The 20,815-nt window shown below is 39.4% G+C and overlaps 1 protein-coding gene across 2 annotated transcripts in view; it reads right to left on the reverse strand.

Annotated features, from left to right (window-relative positions):
* Nucleotides 1–280: 280 nt before the first annotated feature.
* Nucleotides 281–20,815, reverse strand: part of LOC126236275 (uncharacterized) — a 181,102-nt gene continuing 160,567 nt past the window's right edge. For both annotated transcript variants that reach the window (XM_049945434.1, XM_049945435.1), the window contains exon 7: nucleotides 281–612. In XM_049945434.1, the coding sequence (XP_049801391.1) occupies nucleotides 453–612 (160 nt within the window). In that variant the 3' untranslated portion in view covers nucleotides 281–452. The remainder of the gene's footprint in view (nucleotides 613–20,815) is intronic.

Raw genomic sequence — 20,815 nt, forward strand, 5'->3', positions numbered from 1 at the left:
GGATTAAAAAGGGAGCTGATGAAAGTGGAAAAACATAAAAAAAGAGATGTAAAAGTCTCCATCTGCACTACAAACCAGTCTTGAAATGTAAGATAAATAACATAGGTAACCCACCTGTTGCATCAAACGAGTTTTCTCACTGAAGACGGCAGCAACAACAACAATGTACTATTAATTAAATTCTTGATGTGACATGAACAACACCCTTTGAACGTACGTATTTTTTGTATGAATAATTTCGCAGGAACCTGTCAATCAGATGTTAAGAAAAAGCGCCAAGTGGAGATTTGTAGCTTTGTACTTTGAGACATCAAAATAACAGAACTTCTTCTCATCACATGTCAGGCCCACAGAAGAAGTATAAATAATGTAATTAAATATATTTGTATATCTAGAGTTCATCTGAAACAGCCACAGTCAAACAATAACAATCGCAACACTGCAGAAATTGACTAAATTGGACAGGAGTCATCCACAGGTAACGAAATGTTCACAAAATGATAAAAAGCAACAGAATCCGGCACAACAACAGCAAAAAGTAACGGTACATCATCTTTTAAATCCTTTAGTAAGAATGATATTTCTCCAGCACTTGGAACTTCCTCTTCACATCTGCAAAAACAGAAAATACACATTAGAATTCATAATGACGAATAGGTCATTGTGAAAGGAAAGGCTGTAGCCAGGAAGAGGAATTCTGATGGCAAGGCAGTTTGGGGATGGTGGTTCACATGGGATAAGCAGTAATGGAGGAACAATATATACGAGGGCGGTTCAGAAAGTAACCTCCGATTGGTCACAGTGCGGGTTGTGGGGGGAGTAGCGACGCCATCTGTGCGTTCACGCACTTAACAGGTCAGTCGGCATCAAGCCGTGGTCGAGTGAACGTCGTACCTGCGCTAGTTTAGTTTTTGTGGCAGTTTGAAATGTGTGCTGCAATAGAAAACCCTGCCAAATGTGAAGTGCGTGCTGTCATAAGGTTTTTTACAGCCAAAAGATATTCTGCAGCAGCTATTCATCGTGAGCTTTGTGCCGTGTACGGACCAAGAGTTATGAGTGAAGGAGTTGTCCGTGAATGGGTACGTTTATTTAAAAGTGGACGAGAAAATGTTCATGATGAAGAGAGGAGTGGTAGACCATCATTGGTGACTGACGAACTCGTTCAGACAGTTGATGCAAAAGTTCGTGAAAATCGACGTTTCTCAATGTCGGAGTTGTCTACTGGTTTTCCACAGATTTCTAAGACTCTCTTGTACGAGATAGTGACAGCAAGATTGGGTTACCGTAAGTTCTGTGCACGATGGGTGCCCAAAATTCTTACCGACCACCACAAAACTCAAAGAATGGCCTCTGCATTAGACTTTCCGTCACGTTATGAGGACAAAGGAGAACCATTGTTAAACAGAATCGTGACCGGTGACGAAACCTGGATTAAGTACGTGAACCCTGAGACAAAAGAACAATCAAAGATGTGGGCACATTCAAATTCGCCTACCAAACCAAGAAAAGCCTCGCAAGATTTTTCTGCCAGAAAACTGATGGCAACGGTGTTTTGGGATGCCAAAGGGGTGTTGTTGGTTGAATTCATGGAACGTGGTACGACCATTAATCAAGACGTGTACTGTGAAACAATAAAAAAGTTACGACAGGCTATACAGAACAAACGCCGCGGTATGCTGACTTCCGGTATCGTTTTTTTGCACGATAACGCCCGTCCTCACTCTACTCGCAGAACAACGGCCCTTCTTGAGTCCTTCAAGTGGGACGTTATCAACCATCCACCTTACAGCCCAGACCTGGTGCCAAGTGATTATCACCTCTTCATGCATTTGAAGAAATGGCTCGGGTCACAGCGGTTTGATGACGACGACGAAGAGCTCAAAGATGCGGTCACAGGCTGGCTCCAGGCACAAGCGGGTGATTTTTATGCAGAAGGAATTTCAAAGCTTGTGAAGAGATACGATAAGTGCCTCAATCGCTATGGAGACTATGTAGAAAAATAGTGCAAAGATGTAGTTGTAAGATGTATATATTAAAATATTTTTATTTAACTTGGTGTATTTTTTTAAATCAACCGGAGGTTACTTTCTGAACGGCCCTCGTAGAACCACATTTTCGTCAATGAGAGGAAAATAATCATTAAAATAAAATAAATGGCGACTACCAGAAAGGGAGCAATAAGTGAAAAGATACTAAGAAATAAAACAAACATGGAGATGACAATGTCACAAATAAGAGTCAAAAGTGACTTGGGGGGGGGGGGGTGGAAACAACAACAAAGTGGTTCAATAAGAAGGCCACTAAGATTGGGGTTATTTATCAAGGGTAAGTGGAGCACATAGAGGTGATAAGTTGGTATGGGACAGAGTTGGAGAGGGGTGGGGGTGGGAGGGAGGGGGAGAGGAGGGGGAGAGAGGGGGGAGGGGGAGAGAGATAGAGAGTGAGTGCGTGTGTGTTCTGAAGAAGGACATTGTCTAAAAGGTAAGCAATATTTCAGCATTTATATGTGCCTGTCCACAACTCAGTGCCTCCTCTACCTTGTGAGAACTAATTCTTCATAACTGTTTTATATAGTATAAGGAAACAATATTCCTCTTTTTACAAGAAAGGAAAGGCATTTTGGGCTGGCAAATATATTTAAAAACAAGTAAGATTAAATTTGTAAAAATGAAGAGCCATTTATTTGCAAGAACCAGAGGGTTACAGATGAAAAATTTTTATTAATGCCAGAATGCTATTGACTCTTTTATACTATCAGTCCATCAAAAAAAGAACCAACTTCTCATATATGGAGATGATTTGTCTTGAGGACTGTTATGACACTTGAGATGAGTTGTGAAAGATTAGGACCTCTCCCTACACTTATAGAAATGTAACACTGATAACTGTATTGTTGAAATTCAACAACAGCCACATATCTTTAGAGTTATAGACCATCAATTTTGGCAGTTGTATTGGTATGGAATGAGCCGTTGGCTGTTACAGGAAAAGTTAACATCTGAATGCAGTTTTTTTCAGATTACTTTAAGCACAGTAGCTTTCATGACACTTGTGGGACCTTTCCTTGAGTGTTATCTGTTTTCTTAAGAGTTGTTTTATATTTGGTTACACTGACTAATAAAAAGGAAAACGTTCAAAGATAAACTGCATAATTTGTGATATGTTTATTTTACTAGTAAAAGAATGTGACATTCTAACTTATCTCCTATTGGATATCAACATCTACACCTATGCTCCAAAAGCTACCTTACAGTGTGTGGCAGAGGGTGCTTTTGGTATCACTACCATTTTCCCGCCATTCTCTTTCTATTCATGAAACTAATGGGAAGTACAACTATCTGTAAGCCTCCATCTGAACTATAATTCCTCTGATTTGTCCTGTCATGGTCACTTAGTAAGATTTTTGTGGGCACCAGATACAATATATTGCTTTACTGTTTGTACAACATTCTCTTATAGTGTCAGCTACAGGAGTCTGTTGAGCATCTCTCACTAACTGAATAAATTTGTGATGAAACGTGTCACTCTTCAGTGGATCTTCTTTGTCTCCTCTGCAAATCCTACCCGGAAAGAGTCTAAGATTGATAAGTTAAGTGTAACAATATGAGAAGGAAAGTTGCTACTCACCATATAGCAGAGATGCTGAGTCGCAGATAGGCACCACAAAAAGGCTCTCACAATTAAAGCTTTCGGACATTAAGGCCTACATCAACAATACACACACACACACACACACACACACACACACACAACTGCAGTCTCAGGCAACTGAAACCACATGAGACTGCAGTTGTGTGTGTGTGTGAGTTACGTTTGTTTGTTTGTGTGTGTGTGTGTGTGTGTGTGTGTTTGTTGTTAACAAAGGTCTTAATAACCGAAAGCTTTAATTGTGAGGGTCTTTTTGTTGTACCTATCTGCAACTCAGAATCTCCGCTATATGGTGTGTAGCAACTTTCATTCTCATATTGTTACATTCCATGCTGGACTTTCCATTGTTTGATTTAAGATTGATAAGTTATATTCAACAAATGACTGAGCTTATGGTTTGTAAGTTAATTCTTTCATGGGTGAATTATATTTTATTTGGATTCTTCCAATGAATCTCAGTCTGACATTCACTAGATTTATGTGGTCATTCCACTTTAGGTAACTCCAGATGGGTGCTCTTACACAAACAGGGTGGTTATAATTAAACTTTCATTACTTTTGTAGGGGCCTCATGACAAATGAGTGATCACAGGACAGTGAAACATTTGTAAGGACATTCAAAAAAAAGAAATAATGAATAAAGCACTGAAAGAAACATTTAATTTCCACATGTGGGAGTAAAATTTGTTAATTGTGTACCATGTTTACATTCCAGGTTACGAAAATTGTTCAACATGACGACCATCTGCACTCATGACACTCTGAAACCACATAAGAGATTGCTTCACTGCTACCCGAAACAACAGTGGACTACGGAATGTTTAACTGTTGTGACACTGCTTGTGCACTGGTTGAAGACTGAGCACAGCGCAAACAGCATTCTCAGCCAAGGCAACAGTAACTTCTTCAATAATCTGCGGCACAACAGACTGTCAGCATCTCCCAGTAGTAATTCTCAAATCACCACTCAATTCAAACTTACGAATCATGTTCCCCAAACCCGATGAGGCACAAGGACTTCTCCATATTCCTTTAATGCACTAACACTCGTGAAGTGCAGCAGAACTATTGCTGTTGTTTAGATTAAACAGTTTTACAAGCAAAGCCCTGCTCATTCTGTCCATACCCATGCTTATTGTCTGCAACTGTAATGCACTCTCATGCTTGCATTTCAACCCTACACCATCATACCAATATTGGTGCCTAACAGTAAGTCATGACATTAACGAAAATCCTACAGTGTACAGTCTAAACATCATTCCGAACAGTATATAGTTTTCCGCTTACACTGGATCAAGTAATGAAAGTTTAATTATAGCTTCCCTGTGTTATGTTTGTTATGATTTCTATTACTTTATCACAAAAAGTTTAACTTAACAGTAATTGGTCTTTCTACTTATTTATGCAAAATATTTTAGATTGAATTACAGTTAGCCTCAACTGCCAATCCTTACACCAAACATGGTCAGAACTGCGAATCTTCTTGTGTATAGTTCTCTGCTGTTACAACCTTCTTTAATACAACAGTATCACCATAAATATAGTTAGGCATTTTGAATATCATGAAGTCATTTAACGTATTTGAGTGAATGTGCATACTGACACTTGATGAAAAGACTCAAAGTAGAATATCAACCAGCACTCAGTACACAGCTGCAACGGCTGAGTACCAATGCCTCACAATGTCAAATATGTCCACCTGCATGATACTCGCCATTAACTTACTTAACCCTTGCACGATCTGCCACAGATATCAAGCAACCTGCTACTGCTCTTACTACCTGACATGACTATCACAGAAGATTTTTTTTCCCCTAGGCTCTTGCCTTGGTGCTTTTTTTCCTCTGCCTTTTAAACCGCTATCCTTCGTTCAACTTTCAACCCAGTCGATCTTTAGATGAGCACATATTAATGGTTGATCATAGGCAGGTGTATGCAAACATCGCAGTACCCACATCTTACGATGACTTCACTTAGTGACAACCAATCACTTTGCAGCGATGGCAGTAGACCTATTGTGTTGGCCATCATGCTGGTGAGGGCGTGGAGGAGCTCCATATATGGGTATAGGAGAGGGGATACATGAAAGTGGGAGAAGGGTGTAAGAAGGAAAGGGGTGGGGACATAGGTGAAACAGAAGGGTAACAGCAAACTCTGCATCTACTTCTGTTTTCTGTGGTCAATTATGTAAAACTGGTAGGCAAGAATGCAAATACACACATAAAAAAAGTTTTGCATCACCTAGGTTCTGAGAGTTCTGGACCTGTACAGAAAACTGAAAAAGAGATCAACATAAACATCATTTCTGTCATTTTTATTGCTCATGAAAACCACAAATTGCATGTTGTATCACCATACAGCGAGACTTTCAGAGGTGGTGGTTCAGACTGCTGTACACACCGGTACCTTCTAATACCCAGTAGCACGTCCTCTTGCATTGATGCACGCCTGCATTCGTCGTAGCATACTATCCACAAGTTCATCAAAGCACTGTTGGTCCATATTGTCCCATTCCTCAACGGCGATTCAGCATAGATCCCTCAGAGTGGCTGGTGAGTCACGTCATCCATAAACAGCCCTTTTCAATCTATTCCAGGCATATTCGATACGGTTCATGTCTGAAGAACATGTTGGTCACTCTAGTCGAGCAATGTCATTATCCTGAAGGAAGTCATTCATAAGATGTGCACGATGGGGGTGCGAATTGTCATCCATGAAGACAAATGACTTGCCAATATGCTGCTGATATGGTTGCACTATTGGTCCGAGGATGGCGTTCACATATTGTACAGCCATTACGGCACCTTCCATGACCACCAGCGGCGTATGTCAGCCCCACATAATGCCACCCCAAAACAGCAGGGAACCTCCATCTTGCTGTACTCGCTGGACAGTGTGGCTAAGGTGACCAGCCTGACCATGTTGCCTCCAAACATGTCTCTGGCGATTGTCTGGTTGAAGGCATATGCGACACTCATCAGTGAAAAGAACGTGATGCCAATCCTGAGCGGTCCATTCGGCATGTTGCTGAGCACATGGTGTCGTGCTTGCAAAGATGGACCTCACAACAGGCATTGGGAGTGAAGTTAAGCATCATGCAGCCTACTGCGCACAGTTTGAGTCATAACACGACGTCCTCTAGCTGCACGAAAAGCATTATTCAACATGGTGGTGTTGCTGTCAGGGTTCCTCAGAACCATAATCCATAGGTAACGGTCATCCACTGCAGTAGTAGCCTTTGGGCAGCCTGAGCGAGGCTCATGAAAACCACAAATTGCATGTTGTATCACCATACAGCGAGACTTTCAGAGGTGGTGGTCCAGACTGCTGTACACACCGGTACCTTCTAATACCCAATAGCACGTCCTCTTGCACTATTGGTCCGAGGATGGCGTTCACATATCGTACAGCCATTACGGCACCTTCCATGACCACCAGCGGCGTATGTCAGCCCCACATAATGCCACCCCAAAACAGCAGGGAACCTCCATCTTGCTGTACTCGCTGGACAGTGTGGCTAAGGTGACCAGCCTGACCAGGTTGCCTCCAAACTAGAGGAAGAAGATACTTTCATTGAAGAAAAATTTAACCTCGCACCACAAAATAAAGTAGGTCCATTAAGAAGAACAAACTGAGTAGTTTTACCAACTCCTCTAGTTTCATTCTTTTTACCCTTCGCAGATGATGTCGAAGCACCAAGGGTGCCGTCCACATTGACAAGTGATTAGTAAACCAGCAATCACTTGTCAATGTGGACGGCACCCTTGGTGCTTCGACATCATCTGCGAAGGGTAAAAAGAATGAAACTAGAGGAGTTGGTAAAACTACTCAGTTTGTTCTTCTTAATGGACCTACTTTATTTTGTGGTGCGAGGTTAAATTTTTCTTTAATGAAAGTATCTTCTTCCTCTAGTTTGGGTAATGGATGGCTGACTGTAGCTTTCGTTGCTTGTAACAATGCAGGTAGAGCAGGTTTGGAATCGTTTGAAACTAGGGAAATCTTAGCATACTGTACTATACCTGTTTCTGAGATTATTATTGCTAGTGAGGGTTCCTACCTACTTCCGCACGGGAGTTTGTCTTTGTCTTGTCGTAGACGTTGTAAGATAAATTCTTTGCTGTCTCTCTGTATCTCCTCTCCATGTCCGAACAACATAGCTTTGGTTCACTCTGAGATGCCTGGACACTTCCCTTGTTGAGAGCCCTTCCAGGCACAAAGTAACAATGCGGACGCGATCAAACCGCGGTGTTGACCGTCTACGCATCGTTGAACTACCGACAACACAAACCCGGTACCTCCTTCCTGGTGGAATGACTGGAACTGATCAGCTGTCGGACCCCTCTGTCTCATAGGTGCTGCTCATGCATGGTTTGGGTGGGTTTAGTGACATCTCTGAACAGTCAAAGGGACTGTGTCTGTGATACAATGTCCACAGGTAATGTCTATCTTCAGGAGTTCTGGGAACCAGGGTGATGCAAAACTTTTTTTGATGTGTGTAATTAAAGTTACAAAACTTTAAAAATTTTACGAGAATAAAAAAGTTTAGAAACTAATATAAAAAATTGAACAGTTATGTGATGACTGTCATATTTGAAAAATCATAAAAAGTATATGACTCTTTTATACCTAAGTTAACATTCAAAACAAATTTTCTAGTAATGTGTTGCACTAAAGTAAGTGCTCATATTAAACTACATACATGTGTATAAATAAATGACTGACAGAACCATGATGAAGTGCATTTTATAAACAAATGTAATTAATGAAGAAAATAAGCACAGAACAGTCATTGCTAAAAGAATTTCAAATGTTATCTCTATTTGAGTGCAAACAACTATTGTTACATACTGTTAAAATGAAATTACAACAAAGTAAAATGATGTTAGGGTAGCAGTGCCCTATTCGGGGCCATTCGGTAGTGTTGCATTGCTGGTGCAAGCACCATAATTATGTTTACTTGCATGTTTTCAGCAGTGTGTGGTCACACATAGTCGGTGGTCACCACATTCCGCAACTGCAATCTCAGTATGCATTCTTTCACTGTTTGTGTGATGATCAAAAGTAGGAAACATATTACAAACTTAGTGTGATAGTTTTAAAAACTGTATTCAGTATTTTGGCCTGCTCTCTGTCATCTTGTGTTTTGGTACCTATATTTTATTTCAATGGTCATCTGTACCAATGATTTTGATAAATTTACTAACTTTAAGTGAGACCAAAATGTTTTTGGACTTTTCAGCAAATTAGTTGGCAAAATTTTACTTGCACTACTCTCCTTAAATTCTTTTTAGCTTCATTCAGCTTTGGTTTGCCTTTAACGTAATTAAAATCTCTTAGTTAAAGTAGCTTTTGTAGCAATTTTCTGATACTACTTCTGAACTATATTCCTTTTTACCTTGCTCAGCCCTTAGATGTCTAAAGCATGTTGTGCAATAATTCTAAATTTACTGATTTATATTCCACACCTCCATCCCCAGAGATCAAAGTTTGATGTTGATTGTTGAGATAAACTGCAATTTTATTCCTTTTTAACTTGCTGCTCAGAAATATTTTCCTACCTTTTTTAAAATTTATCTTAACATTTTTTGCCAATGATATTATGACAGCTGTATGATTCCCTCCTCTGCGATTACTTAACTGAAACCCGTCCCTATCCCTGGCACCTTTTTTAATATGTGAATCTCCTGATCTATAGATGCTAAGACGAAATTTGCCACTATTATATTATCATGATCAGGAAATTTCTTTCTTCTTTTTTGTGCTGGCCTTATCCCATACCTTCACGAGTTGGCATGTTAACCAGGATTTGGCAATGTTAGTGGTAGGGGTGGCCAGGTGCCCCTTCTGTTGTCACCGCTTCCCACCCGGGACACAATTTGTGTGCCCCATCTACCTGCACCTAGTATTATCCATGTGATAGTGTGAGAACTTTTTAAAGTGTCTGTGAACCATGTAACTGAGGTGTAACGTACGTGCCAGCCGAGTAGTCATGTAATTAGATGTGGCAAACTGCCTAACAACCACATTCATGCTGGCCAGCATACTGGGTGTTGTTGTTAATTCACTGGGCAGATTTGATTCTCAAATCCTGGAAGTATGTGCTAAGGGTTGTGGCTATCTGGGTGGGTTCTGGATAGGAAATTTATCTGTGGTATTCTCAAAGTTTTCTGCTATTACAGTTTTTGAGATGGGTGGTATACAAAAGCATTCAACTGTCATGTTTGAATTAGCGCTGGTGCTTACCTTCAGCCACACTTTCTCACTTTCAGCATCTTTCATAATATCATTAGATATTTATGACAACAAATATGCTGCCACCACCATCACCATCTAGCCTATCCTTGTAATAGATATTGCAACTGAAAATTAGGATTTTGTTGTTATTCAGTTCTGGTTTAAACCGGCTGAAGTTCATGATACAATGTGGACAATATTCTGTTTAACTCGAGAGACAGATTGTAGGACCTTAGTGTGAGCACTCTTGCAGGTATCTAATACATTTACATTTTTTCTTTGTGACCTGCAAGGACAAAAATTATATGTGACTGACTACTCTTTTCTCTGACTGCAGGAGTAAAATCACCGTAAAAGCATAAAAGGTGTGGAGCAGTTCCTCACCTTTTTTTTTTTTTTAAATAAAAAAGAGAGACCGCCATGGAAGGGAAGGGGGAAGGAGGGATACTGTTATGTGGTATCCTTTGTAAGAAATCATACTGAGTATAAATATAGAAGGAAAATACAAAATAGGTCTTTCATTCATGTCACATTATGAGACACAGATGATGTGACTATTAACTGTTTAGTTGACACCTGACTGTCATGTGAAAGTTGTGACTTAAAATAAAACAGTTCTCTGTAACAGTCACCTACTTATTACCCCTCTTTGTATTAGTTCACACTGTCACCATCAGGTGATAAAACTACTACTTTTTGTGCTAGGAGCAGCTAGACAAGAGACACAGACACTTACAATCTTGCAGTGATGATGAAAATTTTCCATCATGAAAAGCACTACCAAATATAAAAATTTACTTACAGAAGCAGAAGAGCAAACATAATGTTGAATCTGTGATGGAAAATGTCTTGTAATTCTGAAACGCAATAATACTGAGGGAGTATATTTTTTGCTGGATCACCTCATTTATCTGTCAATGCATCAGTTTCCACATCAGTAAAAATGATATTATGACTACATTTATACTAAAACAATCAATTTGAATGGTTTCATTCTGTTGCTAGTGCTTATTCTTGCAATACATGTTCCTAACAGCAGGATGTATTTCCCATTTGTGACTTTTTTAGCTGGTGATGATATGAATCTGACATTACATAAAAGGAAGACCCTGAGTGGACTAGTACCCAGACAGATTGGCCATTGATGATGATGTCAATGAGAATTGCTGATAGCTTCTTGATTGTCACCCATGGAGGATTTGTATCTGAGGCAGTCACACCTCCATAAGTGGTTGCTTCACTTAGTTTTTATGATGTTGGTGGCTAGGCAAATGGCTGGTATCTCTGTAAAGCAAAAGGGAATGGCTACAGCATGTTGGGGAGTGAATCATCCAGGGTCCCACAGGTCAATTACAATTGTTTTTAGTTGAATGGCTTGATTGTCTGGTGGTATAGCAGTTGTTGAAAACATGCCTTCTTTTTCTGCAGTAGCACACATATCCACACTGGCCTCTTGTTCTCTGTCCTCCAGGTGTCTATCGTTCTATGGCGGGTTATACTTGGTGTAGAAGTGTGTTGAACTTGCTTGGTTGAGTACTGGGTTGTCATTCTATTATTTCCTGACATACTGGGTCAACAGTCATGGCTGCTATCTCTTGCTTACTTGATGTGACAGCTTTGGTTGTCATAAAATGCTGTATCTTTTCTCTCGTTACGTGATGTAGGAGTGAGGTGAGATCGTTGTGGCCTTCTGCAGCTGCCAACGGGACCATATTTGAAAGTTGGTCATACTTCTTTTGTCTGATTCTTTTCTGTTGCATTTCCTCCATGTGCTGGTGTAACTTGATGAATTTCTTTACATATCTTCTGCAAAGCCTGCCATCAAATCTGAGATTTTAGCAGCCTCTGTCATATTTGGATTCACAGAATGGCATAGGGTCAAAACATTCTGTTTATAGGACTGTGTCATTTTACCATGGCGTTGGACCCTGTTCTTGGATTGTTCTTTCCCTAATCTGACTTGTTGGTGACTGTTGCAACATGGTTTTTTCAGTTCAACCTTGAATTTATCCAATTTATTGAGCTTCAATTTATTGTTATTGAACCACTGCTGGGCTGTGATATCCAAGTAAAAGTACACAGTTGTGAAACACATCATGTCATTCCACTTGTTGTATTGGTAACTTGGTTGAACCCTTTCAGCCATTTTGTCAGGTCTTGATCAGAATCTTCGGAGAACACTGATGGGTGCCCGATGTGCAGCTGACTTACTGCTGGATTTGAATCCATTGGTCTTCTGAATGCTTGTATCCTGGTTCCTTTCAGTGTAGGCAACACACTTTTATGTTGTCTAATTGGAGTCAAGGTGATACAGATATCTTGAAGTACCCAGCATCTTCACCAAACAATGTCACATTGTAACTACACTCAAGTGCAAAATCAGAAAGCAGAATGGCCAATGAGATACAACACTTAACACTGAAAGCATGTTTATTACGAACATCAACATGCAGCCAGAACAGAACTGATTTGAATGGAGAGTGCAGCTATTTGTACAAACAGTGAATATTCCAATGACACAAATCACTATGCAACACTGCATACACCACATCTCATGGCAATATTACCAATGCACTGAGTGTCAGTAAAGTAGAGTCACTAAACATGGTTTTCCGAGATTCCTTCATCAGAGAAGTTGCAGTAAATATCCCAGAATTTGAATCAAGAACAGCCGTCAACATGAGTAACTTAGAAGTAGATACCCTTTGAGGAGGAAAGCAATTTAAGTCACTTAACAAAGGTAAATCTCCAGGTCCAGTTTGTATATAATGGTGTTCCTTTCAGAGGATGCTCATATAACAGCTCCATATTTAACAATCATATACGACTGCTCACTTATGAAATTATTACCAGTACTAAATGTATCATTGTTAGCAATTCTACAATTATGATTACATCCAACAAAAACACAGGGTAAATCAATCAGAGAACGGGAACCAAGTCCTTTAAACTTTTTCTGGGCAGCATCTGGAGATGTACCAGTCTTCAACTCAATATTATCAATATCCTCAATACACAGGAAATGATGACTGTCTTCTGTAATGCCTCCTATAATGGCGTGGCATAGTTGTGGCTCCATTCAATGCAGTTGATTTTGCTGCAGCTCGCACAGACTGATATGGTGTGCACATTACATGCTCTTTTATATATTCCAGGCCAAAGTGGTTACAAAACAACATGGCCACTATACATAGCGTAATGCTTGCTAGTGGTCAGTGTCCTGGTAAATTTAGTGATGGTGGGGCCGTTGCACGAAATGCAGCTCTGTATTGCTTATGCAGTCAAGCTTGTGTGGATCCACTGTGAAAACCCAGTGGTGCCTCATGTAGAGGCTGTCCCACAGTAGCCCAGAGAGCCTGAAACACCTAGAAGAAATCTTTTTTCAGCTTTTCACAGTTTGTGTAGTTTTGTTTTCTTTAATTTAATGATGCCAAGACACAGTACAATCACCAGTTAGAGCAACAATTTCCAGTCTCATGTCCTTTAAACCATAACTGTACAGACTCCCCATTACAAATCTTACATTTACTAAGTGCATAAAGGGTAAGTGGCGTATTGAAAACATTACACGAGGGACCAAAGTCTTTATTAGCGACTTCACCAACATGGTGCATACGATAAGCAATAATATTATGGGGTTCAAAGCTCTCCAAACCAATAACAGTAGAAGTACCACTATTCCTTAGTCCTTTCAGCTTTTTCTTGGCAGCATCCAGAGATGTACTAGTCTTCAACTCGATATTGTTAGTATCCTTATAAACAGGAAATGACAAACATTTTCTGTAATGGTCCCAGCATCCCTAGATTTACCACAATGCTAGGCATTGCAGGCATGTTGTTATGCAACCACTTTGGCCTCGAACTTATAAGTGCGAATAAAATGTGGGAACCAAGTCACTCTGTGCACACTTAGCGCAGGCAACTGCACTGAATGAGCCACAACCACACCATGCCATTATAGGAGACTTTAAGACGATGTCTGTCATTTCCCATTTGTAATGATATTGATAATATCGAGCTGAAGACTGGTACACCTCTGGATGCTGCCGTGAAAAAGCTGAAAGGACTTGCTCCCCATTGTCTAACTGATAGAACCTGTTTTTCTTTAAGTAACCTTAATTTTAGTATTGCTAACAATGATACATTGAGCACTGGTAATGGTTAGCTGATAGTAGCAGTTGTAAGGAATAATGGTACTACTTCTGTTCTGGTTTGGAGAGTTTTGAACCCCGTAATGTTATTGCTTATTGAACCTATCATATTGGTGAAGATGCTAATAAAGATTTTGGTTCTTTGTATTATGTTTCCGATATGACATCTACCCTTTATTGACATAATAAATGTAAGATTTATATTGAGCCGTTACTACAGTTATGGTTTGAAGGATATGGGACTGCTGAAAGTGTTATTGTAACTGGCGACTGTACTGTACACTGGACTCATTAAATTAAAGAAAAGAAGACTACACACTGATTGAGCCAAAAGCTGAGAAGCTATTCCTTCTTGGTGTTGTAGTCATTCTGGGCTACTGTGGGACAGTCTCTATGTGAGGTACCTCTGGGTAATCACAGTGGCTCTGCCCAGGCTCAACTGCATAAGCAACAGACAGCTGCATATTTCACAATAGCCCCAGCATCCAATACATAAGAAAGCAAATAGAAGTAATACACTGAATTATAAAAATTATCACTGATGTCAATTTGCACTATGATTTTGGAACATGTACAGTGTTCTATCACTACTTCAAAGAAAATGATCTATTGACACTTAGTCACCATGGATTCAGAAAATGGTGTTCTAGTGAAACACAAATTTCTCTTTATTAACACAAAGTAATGAGTGCTACTGACAGGAGATCTCAAACTGATTCCATATTTCTAAATCTCCAGCAGGCTATGGACGCCTTTCTTCCCAAGCAGCTCCTAATCAAATTGTATGGAATATTGTCACATTTGTGTAACAGGATTTGTGATTTACTGCCAGAAAGGTGTCACAGTTTGTAGTAACTGATGGATTCTCCAAGGGCCTATTCCATGCCCTCTACTGTTCCCACAAAGCGAGGTGGACTTGACTCAAGGACAACAGTTCAAATCCCATCCAGGTAAACAGATACAGGTTCTCCGTGATTTCCCTAAATTGCATAAGGCAACTGCTGGGATGGCTCCTTTGAAAGGGGCACAGTTGATTTCCTTTCTCAATTCAAGCTTGCGCTCTGTCTCTAATTTAGCATATATTTTTGTTTTTCACATATACATGAAGATTTACAAAACATGAAGAAATATATCTGTTCTAAGGACTTAAGCTATAATGATACAAACACAGTTTATGGTACACAGTGAATCATTTTTCATTTCTCATAAATGTACACACATTGTTTAGTTGAGCATGGTATATTGTGATAAATTTGTCCACATGGAGAACAACTTTACATGTGTTACACTCGAAACAGGTTTCCCTATACCCTTGATCACCTTCTAACAGGAGCAGTTTTCATTTGAGCTGGCATTCTTTTCACAGAAAATGTCTCTTGCTTCTGGCTTGGAACTTTGTGGCTTTTCTGTCTTGCTTGATCATCCCTTACAACTGTAGAGAGGGAGAGTTACATTCTCAAGAGCTGCTCTGCCACATTGAACTGGAACATTGTTGACATCACCCTCTCGGGTCCTGGTTTTAGTATGTGGTAAATTATGCTTACATTTAGCATTACTATGTCCAGGAGCCAGAGAATATTCCTTGACATAAGTTCTCATAAGTCCACAGTGCACTTTGTTGCCACATTGGTACACATTTCTTGCACCACCACATTTTAACAAGTAATTCAAGTTATCCCATTAACCAAACTGCTAATGTTTCCATCTCTCAATGATGTATCACAGTAACATAGTCTGTACCATTACTCTAATCACTAAAATCACTTTCTTCTGCTTCATAGGATGAGCCACTCACTGAGTTCACAAAACACACACAAAATAAATTTAAGCTCGAATTAATGCATCAATTTCACAACTGTATAACTGGTGCCATCTAATGTATGGCTGCAGACCTATTACAGAAAGCAGCGAGTTGTAGAACAGTTGCATGTTGCGTCTGTAGTGCTGTGACTGGTATACCCACCACTGTACCGCAATACAAGCAACTGCTAGATGGGTGTAATTGTTATTGTAGGCAAATGGCTTAAACTCTGATATTCCTTCTTTTTCTGCTGTTTCTAGTCTACATAAATGATTTAGGAGACAATTTCAGCAGCTCTCTTAGACTGTTTGCAGATGGTGCTGTCATTTACCATCTATTGCAAAATGATTTACATCAGATACGAGGTGCGGCTAGAAAAAAATCGGACTGATGCTGCAAAAAACATTTATTTACAATTATTTACAATTTCATGTTATCTCCTTCAATGTACTCTCCTCCTCGGTCTCTACACCGCTCCATACGAATTTTCCACTGTTCATAGCAATGCTGCAGATCATTTTCGGTAAGTCCATACATTACTTCCATCGCTTTTTCTTTTACTGCTTCAACAGTCTCAAATCTAGTTCCTTTCAAAGCTGACTTGACTTTAGGGAAAAGAAAAAAGTCACAGGGGGCCAAAGCAGGTGAGTAGGGTGGATGATCTAAGATGGGAATGTTGTGTTTTGCCAAAAACGTCTTCACTGACAACGCACTGTGAGCTGGGGCATTGTCTTGGTGAAGGATCCATGACTTTTTTCTCCACAAATCGTTCCGTTTTCTCCATACTCGCTCACGTAGGGTAGCCAGGACGCTAATGTAGTAATGCTGATTCACTGTTTGTCCCTCTGGTACCCAATCAATGTGCACAATCCCTTTGATGTCAAAAAAAACAATCATCATTGCCTTGAATTTCGATTTTGACATTCGTGCTTTTTTTTGTCGTGGAGAACCAGGAGTTTTCCAATGCATCGATTGGCGTTTAGTTTCGGGATCGTAAGTAAAAAACCATGATTCATCGCAAGTAATAACATTTTGTAAGAAGGTGGGATCACTTTCAATGTTTTCCAGGATGTCAGAACAAATCATTCTTCGGCGTTCCTTCTGTTCAATTGTGAGACACTTTGGAACCATTTTTGAACACACTTTGTTCATGTTGAAACTTTCATGAAGAATCTGCCTAACACTTTCCTTGTCAACTCCTGTTAACTCAGACACTGCTCTGATTGTTAAACGGCGATCTTGTCGAACAAGTTTACCGATTTTTTCAATGTTTGCATCAGTTTTTGCTGACAATGGTCTGCCAGTGCGAGTGTCATCACTGGTGTCTTCGCGGCCATCTTTAAATCGTTTAAACCACTCAAACACTTGTGTTCGCGATAAACAATCATCGCCGTACACTTGTTGTAACATTACAAACGTTTCACTTGCAGATTTTCCTAGTTTGAAACAAAATTTGATGTTAACACGCTGTTCTTTCTGTACACTCAACATTTTCCGACGCACAGACAAAACGTCAACTACTTAAAACAGACGCCATGGGCAGACTGAGTGCAGGAGGCAGATGAAACTCGAGCAGTAAGCGGAGCAAGAGTCACATGACAGGCCACGCGACTTTCAGCCTTATTGCATTCGTTTTATTGTTTCACCAGTACTAGTCCGGTTTTTTTCTAGCCACACCTCGTATATGTATGGCGTGAAAAGTGTCAACTGACTCTAAACAATAAAAAGTGTGAGATCCTCCATATGAGTACTAAAATAAATCTTTTAAATTTTGGTTACGCAATGAATCTACATCTACACTCTGCAAATCACTGTGAAGCACATGACAGACAATACATTCCATTGTGCTGGTTATTATGGTTTCTTCCTATTCCACTCAAATACTGAGCATGGAAGATGATTGTTTAAATACTTCTGTGTGTGCTATAATTAACCTAATCTTGTATTAATGATTGCTATATGACCAATATGAAGGGGGTTGTAGTATATTCCTAAAGTAATCATTTAAAACTGTTTCTTGAAACTCTGTAAGTAGGCTTTCTCGGGAGAGTTTACATCTATCTTCAAAAGCCTTGTAGTTGTTTCTTCAGCATCTCTGTGACACTCACCCATGGCTCAAACAAACCTGTGACCATTCATGTTGCTCTTCTCCGTGTACATTTAATATCCCCAGTTAGTTCTGTTTGGTACAGGTCCCATGCACTTGAGAAATATTCTAGAATGATGATCTGTAAGCAATCTCCTTTCTTGACTGTTTGCATTTCCCCAGTATTTTATCAATAAATCAAAGTCTACCATCTGCTTTACCCACAACTGAACTGATCATTCCATTTCATATCCCTACAAAGTGTTACACACATATATTGTACAAACTGGTTGAGTCTGTAACTCATTGATATTACAGTCGTAGGATACTACATTTTTCCATTTTGTGAAGTGCACAGTTTTACATTTTTGAAAATTTAAAGCAAGATGCCAATCTTTGCACCACTTTGAAATCATCAGTATCTGACAAAATGTGTATGCTCCTTCTTTCAGACAGTATTTCATTATAGGTAACTGCATCACTGGCAAAAATTCTGAAGTCACTATTAATCACATATATTTAAAGGTTGTTAATTCAACTAAATACCTAAAGATTACAATTACAAATAACTTATATTGAACATTGTCTGAAGAACAGGTCAATCTTGCAGCTGTACTAGATTTAAGAAATTTATTTGCAATTGTGGAATCTCTGGCATTAGCTGCATTAAGCATGAAGATGTTGCTTATTAGTGACACATTAGAATCTGTGCTGTACCAGGGCTTAAACCTAGATTTCCTGCTTGTCAGGAACAGTCGCCTTAACTACTTCAGTTATCTGAGCATACTTCCAGCATAGCTCATGTTTCCATACGCTGCACTCTCTATGACAGTTTGTCTCTTTGATACCCTGTGGCAGGAATCAAAGTAAAGCTGTGAGCAATGGGGCCATAGATAGTATGACTTATGACAGGGGTCAGAGAGATATAGTCATAAGACACAATTTTTTCGTAATTCAGTTTTTCATGCTATGACATTCTTAGAAATGCCCTCTTCATATTCCATTGAAAAAGTTCAATTTTTCTGCATCAGATGGCAGAATATGACAGACTGCTGTTCTGTACTTTGCCATCTGGTGATATGTTCAGAAGACACAGATTCACAATCCACAGCAAAATTGCAGACAGTCTAGGAGTGTTTCCAGCTACTTCACATATTCAACAAATACTTGCAAGAGACAGTATTGAAAATGGAGGTTCTGATCTGTCTGATACTGACAGTAATGAATCTTGACATCCATTGAGTTACAGTTCCAGCTCAGATGATGTTTCAGTAAGTATATAAAAGTGTTCATTTCTGGTAACTATTGTGCAGTGGCTTGTGACTTCGTCTCTTGCTCACTCACTTGATCACCATTTTTTGTGATAATGGGAAAAATCTAAATGCATATTTCAATGACAGCTTAATGATGTAATAGTGCATCTCCACTGACAACAGACTTGTACAAATATTTTTCTTGTGCTCTGCAATTTTGTGTGAGGCTTATGACTATAATTCATGTGGGTACGGTGACTACTTTTCTCTTCATATTACCGCTTGAAATAAAGAGAGTAACTGAAGGATTGCCACAGAAGTAAAAACAAAAGAAAAAAAGGCTAAATACTGACTGGTGGGAAAAAAAGAAGGTGAAATGTCAGCGTAATGCTGCTCAGAAGTACATGTCTTCCAAACCCAACGAGACTGATCAGTCAGGAACCCTATGTGGAATGGATGTAGTGATTGCTAGGAAGCTTCCCTAAGGGTTCATGACTCATATAAACATGCGAGAAAGGTGAGGAATTTACAACAGCAAATGAAGCTGCGTTTTCATGTTCCTAAAGATGATGGAGCAGGTTTGTATGTAAATTTATACTATAAGACTCCCTTTTGCTCCATCTTTCTCACTCCATGAAACATGTATCCCTTATTAGATCCACCATCTTGAGTACCATAGTTACAAGTCCATAATTTCCTATTGTAAAATACTGGACCAACTGTTATTTTAGATGTGGGGATTGTTGCATTAAGATTCACTTCAGTCAGAGCAGTTAAAGATATTGTCATATTTTCCCCACTGCCAGTCTTTCTGAGATGCAGTTTGTATTGTTGTTTCTTTTCTGTAACTTCTATTGCACATAATAATGGGTTATTCATCACCATTAGAAACGCATCAAATTTTGAACAGCTGTTATTTTTGGCAGTCTGATGTCTATTTAGTTTCAGATACTGTAGGATCTTGCCTTTCTTTCCAGTGCATGCTGCCCCAACATGTAAAAGCCTCAACATGTAATATACCTGATTTAGAGATAGGAATGTCATCATTCTGTGTACCTGGAAAAGTGTGTTAGAATGAATTGTGCAGAATTTGATAAAATGTAATTGTCTGACTCTCTTTTTCATTATATAATGACTCTGGTGAAAAGGCCTGAAAGTGTACATGTCTGTTACATGGCTTAAAACAACTACAGCTATGTGACTACTCTGCAATTCACTCTTAAATGCTTGGCAGAGGGTTCATTGAACCACTTTTCAGTCTGTTTCTCTACCATTCCACTCTCGAATACACTCCAAATACAATTTTGTTGCAATATTTGAGTTAGGAATGAAAATATAAACTGAAATGCCTTTTTCCTTTGAGGAGTTTCAGACGAAGTTGGGACCTACTTGATAAATTACTTCAAGGTAGCTAATGCTCAAACAAAACATTTTCACATAATTACAGATAACTGCAAGGGACAGGCAGAGAACTGTGCTTTTATTGCTTTAGAAGGATCTTTGCTGCCAGAAGATCAGAATGTGTCCAGCATTTCCCTGTGGTAGGTCACATTAGAGTCCCTTGCAATCATGATTTTGGTTGCACTGAGTCTGTGCAAAAAACATACGTTTAATAGCATACACATCAGATGAATGACCAGAA

The sequence above is a fragment of the Schistocerca nitens genome, chromosome 2 (assembly GCF_023898315.1).
Source record: "Schistocerca nitens isolate TAMUIC-IGC-003100 chromosome 2, iqSchNite1.1, whole genome shotgun sequence".
Lineage (NCBI taxonomy): Eukaryota > Metazoa > Arthropoda > Insecta > Orthoptera > Acrididae > Schistocerca > Schistocerca nitens.